Raw genomic sequence first — 7193 nt, 5'->3', positions numbered from 1 at the left:
TTCAGCAGCATCTCTGCATACATTTGGCAAATATTTAAAAGCCACATATTGTGTAATTGGTTCAGCCTTTGAAAATTATTAACTTTGTGTTAAAGGATGTACACAGCAATGCAAGATTTTATCTTGACAATCCCATGCTTTGTCTTCTACCAGCAAGGATGTATTTGGGGATTACTTGCTTTAGCTCCTCAAAGGGCAGTATACTAAATGCTTTGTAATCACTTTGGTACTGATGAGGTATGGGAAAGCATTTAATTTATGTCGCTTTGTAAAGTTGGATTATACAGAAACTGTGGCAGACAATATTTTGTTAGCCAGGGAAATAAAAGGAACTTTGCATGTCAAGTTACTTAAAACTATGTGTTTCTGCTTAGCTTTAAACTTTTTTTTTTGTAAAGTCTGAGCAGAGGTGATAGATGCTTTCTGGACTCTGCAGCTAATCTGCAAACAAGGCTGTGCAAAGCACAGCATAAATGTTAATGTTATTGAAAGCCATTCTTTCTATTATAATTTTATAATCTTTACGCTAATTAGCTTTTTTGTGTGTTTTGTTAGCATGTCGGTTATTTGCATTAATGGAAAAGCTGAATAGGAATTTTTAGTATGTAATTGCAGCCAAGGATGTATAACTTGTAAATGGCAAATACTTTAAAATGTTTATAATTAGAGTACTGATCTGTCTCCTTTAATTTCTCTGGGAAACACATACTGTATGTGTCCTTCATCTAAGGAAATCAGCTCCCTACTTGTGCTTTGTAACACAAACTGTTTGCTAACTCAGCTAAAAAGTGCCACTAATCAATTCATAAGGAAAAAATATATTTATGTGTGGAATCAAAATCTAGAAGTATTTTTACAGAAGGCAACTGAATACTATTTAGAAAACTCCTCACACCATATAACACAGCACAGTGGTTTTGAGATGATGATCAATGGGATTTAAAAGCATGTTACTTAAAAATATTAGTTACACATAATAATTACTTTGGTAGTTTGTTACACAAGAAGTTATAACTTGTTATTAAATGATTAATGATTTTATCTCTTTCTGTTCTAGATTTAAAAGAAGTGTAAGCAATTGGATTACAACGGTGACATTTTTGAACACGAGTGATGTTAAAGCAATTTGAATGCATTGGAACATGGCTACTTCATAAAATGCAAAAATTAAAGGAAATTATTGCGTATCAAAACCTACTGAATATCTGAATTTTCTAGGCATCCTGCATTTAACTGTGTCCTTAAAAATCCATGATTAAGATCTCATGCAACCGTTGTATATTTTGGAGACTATTTTCCAGAAGAGAACTGTGCATTTAAAAAGCAGAAATGACTGTGTTTTCTCTTGGAACTTACTAAGGTTGAACATACTGAAAGACCATGACCAGCTTGAAGCGGTCCCAGACTGAAAGGGCTGTTGCCACTGGGGTATCAGTCGGAACAGATGGTACCTCAAAAGTCCACTCGGATGACTTCTATATGAGGCGCTTTAGATCACAGAATGGCAGCTTAGGATCTGCAGTTATGGCTCCAGTTGGACCTCCTCGCAATGAAAGTTCCCATCATGTTACCTCTACCCCCGGAGTCCCTAAAATGGGGGTCAGGGCAAGGATTGCTGATTGGCCCCCAAGGAAGGAGAACATCAAGGAAACAAGCAGATCTAGCCAAGATATTGAAACATCAAGTTGCCTTGACAGTATGTCTTCTAAAAGCAGTCCTGGGAGTCAGGGAAGCTCTGTTAACCTGAATGCTACTGATTCTGTCATGTTAAAGAGCATCCAGAGCACACTTAAAAACAAGACCAGACAATCTGAGAATCTAGATTCCAGGTTTCTTACACCCGATGGCTATCCCAGTTCCCCAAGGAAAGCTCTTCGCAGAATACGACAACGGAGCAACAGCGACATTACCATAAGTGAGCTTGATGTGGATAGTTTTGATGAATGTATTTCACCAACTTTTAAATCTGGACCATCTCTGCACAGGGAGTATGGCAGCACATCTTCCATAGATAAGCAGGGAACTTCAGGGGAAAGTTTTTTTGACTTATTGAAGGGCTATAAAGATGAAAAGTCTGATCAGAGAAGCCCAGGCACAACTAAGCTCGGTGAGCTCCTGATTGCCAGTGGAAGCAAGGGTTCAGGATTCTCTCTAGATGTGATAGATGGACCTATTACTCAAAGGGAAAACCTAAGACTCTTTAAAGAAAGGGAGAAGCCACTCAAAAGACGCTCAAAATCAGAGACAGGAGATTCATCCATTTTTCGTAAGCTGCGCAATGCCAAAGGTGAAGGGGAACTTGGGAAGTCTTCAGATCTTGAAGATAACAGGTCAGAAGATAGTGTCAAGCCTTGGACTTGTCCAAAGTGTTTTGCTCATTATGATGTACAGAGTATTTTATTTGATTTAAATGAAGCGGCAATCAACAGGCATAATGTTATTAAAAGAAGGAACACAACGACAGGTGCATCTGCTGCTGCTGTAGCATCACTTGTCTCAGGACCTTTGTCCCATTCTGCAAGTTTTAATTCTCCAATGGGCAGCACTGAAGACCTGAATTCAAAAGGAAGTCTCAACATGGACCAGGGAGATGATAAAAGCAATGAACTAGTGATGAGTTGTCCTTATTTTCGTAATGAGATTGGTGGGGAAGGGGAGAGGAAGATCAGCCTTTCCAAATCTAATTCAGGTTCCTTCAGTGGATGTGAAAGTGCCTCATTTGAGTCGACTCTGAGTTCTCATTGCACAAATGCTGGAGTTGCAGTTCTGGAAGTACCCAAGGAGAATCTGATTTTGCATCTAGACAGAGTGAAAAGATACATTGTTGAACATGTAGACCTCGGTGCATATTATTATCGAAAATTCTTCTACCAGAAAGGTAGGAAAACTTTTTCTTCTTGAGTTTTTTAATGATTTTTTATTTTATGAACATGCATGTATTTGAAAGAATTACCTCTTTCTTTAATCATCAGTGCTTAAGCATGATATATTTTACAGATTGGTACATGCTATATCTAATAATCTTTCACAGTGTTGGAGTAAAAGAACATTGAAGATTTTATTACTGATATACATGACAGCAATGGCTGCAAATTATAAATGTCTTGAAACAAAGCTTTGGTATCCATGGCAGCAGGCAAGGGTTGACACTTGCTCTTTCCACTGTCTCCTCCTGCAGTCTTTCTAGGGCTGAGAGGTAGCCTTTGCTGTGTGGTTTTCAAGAGTGCTGATCCACATCCTTTGGAGACAAAGGAGTTAGGAAAATAATGGTTTCCTGAGAACAGTAAACCAGATGTGTGATATAGGATGAGGTATATTTGGAAGGGAGAGCCTGAGATGAGAGACATTTGTCTGTGATTATCTTATTATCTGTTTCCCTCTGGAACAATTTGATTCCTTACCACTCTGGTGAGTTTTGCAGTCAGCAAGTAAAGGTGCAATTTCATCTTACAGCTGACCTGATTTAACAGCATTTCAGCACTAAAAGGGGAAGACTTTATTCCTCCCCTTTTCTTGTATTAGTTATCTTGTTTTCTGAAAACTTGATAAGCCAGTTGAGTTTGCTAACCAAACTAGCAGAAATCTTGCCATCATGATAAATTTGGTTTATATTGCTTAGCTATTTCTCTCCAGTTTTGGTGAGGCATATTACCTTTCCTTGCAGTCAGAGAAGTGCCAAATCCCTAGTGCCAGGTAAGCTGTGAGAGTGGAAGAGGAAGGAATTTCAGCCCTTAGGCAACAGCAATTTATTAGTTTGCCTTCTCCTTAAGGGAAACCACACCCTCATACTACTACAATGCCAGTCACCATTACATCTCCATTTCTTTGTAGCTGTAATTAAGATGAATTAGATAAAATCAGCATAACCTCCTATTGGTAAGGGGCAACCAGATATGAAGTCAGTATGTGTATGGAGTGGGTTTGGAGGGAGAGAAGCTGTGAATTTTTTCCTTAAGTCGTAAAACCGGGTTTTAAATTCACTGTTCTTGTGTCCAGTCCAGCAGGCACCAGCTGGGGACATTGTTTCTACCAAAGGTTTTTTTCTGAAAAGAGGTGTACTTCAGAAGCCTCATCAGATATGCCCAAACCCCACATTTCTACAAGTACCAAACATATTTTGTTCACCATCCAGAGTATCATCATTCCCCAAGCAAACTTCAGACTAATCTGATGAGATGGCATAGTGCTAAAACTTAAAGCAGCAGAATAAGAAAAGAAATAATCAAGGAAGTCAGTTGTAAGTCAATTTTTTTTAGAATATGAAGGAAGTCATTATGCAGAGACTTTCCTACTGAAAGAGGAGGTTGGATCTTTATGGTGTTAAGAGTGGAGCAGACAGTGATGAAAGACAGTTTCAGTGGGGTCACCTAGTCAAGTCAACAGGTCCTGGGTAATTTTTTAGTCTTAGATGTATGAAGGAAATAATTCTGATTCAATAACAATACCTTTGAAAGATCTCAAACCAGGAAAATTTCACAGAATTGGTGAACCTCTACTAATCCTAGAGCTTGTACAGTGTAGAAAGCGATGTTGCGGAGAATTGTAAGCCTGAGTTTGTTTTCATTCCAACTTGAAATAACAAAGCAGGTAATTTGGGACTATATCAACAAAGAACTGCCAGCTGAAAGTCATTAATGATGCCAGTCAGCATGATTTAATGAAAAGTAGCTCTTGTCACAAAAAAAACCCTCAAATCCACAGTTCATCTTCTGTGTTGTAAAGAAAAAGAATGAAAGCTATTGCATTAATATAGTCCATTTTAGCTTCTTCATGGTAATTTGAAATGCTGACGGTGACTTGATTGAAATCTTTAACTATATGGAAGTAATAGATCATTTTTTACAGGTACTTGGATGGTAGATGCATCTCAAATTGTTGCAGTGTATGGGTGAAATATCAGTGAGCTGGTGGTATCACTAACAATGGTCCAGATTAATTAAAAGATTTTAATTGAGTTAATTAAAAGATTTTAATTCAGTTAGTGTAAAATACTTGCATGTGGCATTTATGGATAAGGCTTGTGTAAGTTCATCAGTGAAGGCAAATGGATGAAATTTTATATATAAAGGAAATTTGTCCTTCTACAGGGCAGTAGTATTGATAAATAATATTTTGGCCTAGTGTCCAGACTTGTAAATGTGAAAATACTGGTGGAGACAGTGAAGGTTAGAAAAATGATACAGTTATTAGTGAAAGAACTTTATACTGGTGGTTCCCAAGGTTGGATTCAGCTCCTTTAGTTGATATCTGAGCTAGTTGTACAGACTTCCTTTGTGCTCCATGGAGAGAAATTAACCTTGAAGGATCGTATGAATTGCAGTCTCTTCCCTCAATTCACTAATAGAAGGCTCATGCACAGCTAACTTACATGGAGATGTTTATTCTTACAGAAGATGAATGCTAATCTTATGTTGCACAAGATGTATTTGCAAGGTGACTATTTTAAGGTGTTTCAAAAGGTATATTTGAGAGAAGAACTTAATTAAAAGTTCTAAGTCTAGACATTTATAAGCTGAGCTAGTGAATAAAAAATGGGGAGAGGATAAAGCCAGCACAAGAACAAATTTATGAAAGTTGCACAGATTTGACCTTCAAATAATATTAAGCTTTGAACAAAAAAGTTAACTCTACATGGGAAAAAACATACTGAATGAAGTTATTCATTGTTTGAATTTTACATGCCAGTCATAGTTTTTTGTATGACATTTTCCCTTCTTATCTTAACAGACAGTTAAAGACAATTTCTGAGAGGTTTGAGTTAAGATAACAGGGTATTTTCTGGCTTGTCTGTTGCTTAGTATGATCAAGTCCCTTCGTTAAAGATGCCTATTTAGTGTGGGTTTTGACCCTGGATGGATGCCAAGTATCCACCAAAGCTGCTCAATCAATCCCTTCCAAGGCTGGACAGAAAATATAGTCAAAGGTTCATGAGTTGAGGTAAGGACAGGGACAGCTCACTCACTGATTAGTGTCATGGGCAAACCGGACTCAGATTGGGGATATTAATTGAGTTTATTACCAAAAAAATCAGAGCAGGATAAGAAGAATTAAAACAAATCCCCAAAACACCTTCCCCCCCACCCTTTCCTCCTTTCTAGGCTCTTCCTCCTCTTCCCAGTGGCACAGAGAGACAGGCAATGGAGGTTATGGTCAGTTCATTGCAGGTTGTTTCTGCTGCTGCTCAGCTAGAGGAATCCTCCTGCTCCAGCGTAGGGTTCCTCCCATGGGAGACAGCTCTCCAGAAGCTTCTGCAACGTGAGTCCATCCTATGGGCAGCAGCTCTTCATGAACTCCTTTGGCATGGGTCTCTTTCTACAGGGTATAGTCCTTCAAGAACAGCCTGCTCCAGCATGGGTCCCCCACAAGGTTGCAAGTCCTACAAGGAAACTTCTAGGGTGGGCTTCTCTCTCTCCAAGTCTGCAGGTCCCTGCCAGGAGACTGCTGTGATTATTGAAATAAAATTCTCTCTAAATGTGGTGCTTTTAGAATTAGAAAGAAAACAAGTTGGACTTATTTGTTTTTTCCGTTAGTACACAGTGGCAGCAAATATAAGGTGAGGGGAGGAGATTTCAAGAAGCTACCTGTTAGTTGTTTTGGGGCTACTTTATGGATTACTTTTTTCTTGTAGAGCATTTGAACATTTTTGTTAACACTATGATTGTTATGAGTATAAAACTGTGCAGCTCAACTTTTAAGAAAATACATGTTAAGACAGCTGATGAACTTCAGTTTGTATAGGAAGTATATTTTTTGACAGGAGAAACAAATTGTTTAGCCTTCTTACTGAAATATAAGAAAATCTTTTTGTGTGAGAAATTGAGATTCTTCCTTAAATGCATAATTTTCTGCTCCCCACAAATAGTATTGTACTATTGACAGCAATGCTTCAGTTTATTAACAAACAAACAAAAAAAACCAAACTCAAAAAATCCCCAAACAAACAAATAAAAACAAGGACCAAAAACCCCACAACACAGCAAAGAGGGAGAGAAGCAAAACTCTTGAACTCACTGCTTCTAGACATAAAATTACAGTTCCCAGAGAAGGGAAGAGTTGTCTTTAGGTCAGCCCAAAACTCCTAGTTCTATCTTCAGGCAAAGGCCAACTTTCCAGGTGTAGTTTGCCAGCCTCTGGAGATATACAGGAAATGGACTTCTCAACCTGGTGATAGTATCATTTGTATTTAGTAGTCT

General features: G+C 38.1%; 1 protein-coding gene across 1 annotated transcript in view; it reads left to right on the top strand.

The window, feature by feature from the left end:
- Positions 1 to 1065: 1065 nt before the first annotated feature.
- Positions 1066 to 7193, top strand: part of SIPA1L1 (signal-induced proliferation-associated 1 like 1) — a gene marked incomplete at its 3' end in the record, with an annotated part of 40562 nt that continues 34434 nt past the window's right edge. Inside the window, exon 1 of the mRNA XM_009071740.1 lies at positions 1066 to 2878. Within this exon, the coding sequence (XP_009069988.1) occupies positions 1381 to 2878 (1498 nt within the window). The remainder of the gene's footprint in view (positions 2879 to 7193) is intronic.

This window comes from Acanthisitta chloris, unplaced genomic scaffold (assembly GCF_000695815.1).
Source record: "Acanthisitta chloris isolate BGI_N310 unplaced genomic scaffold, ASM69581v1 scaffold7533, whole genome shotgun sequence".
Classification (NCBI taxonomy): Eukaryota; Metazoa; Chordata; class Aves; order Passeriformes; family Acanthisittidae; genus Acanthisitta; species Acanthisitta chloris.
This window is presented reverse-complemented; position numbering and strand designations above follow the sequence as displayed.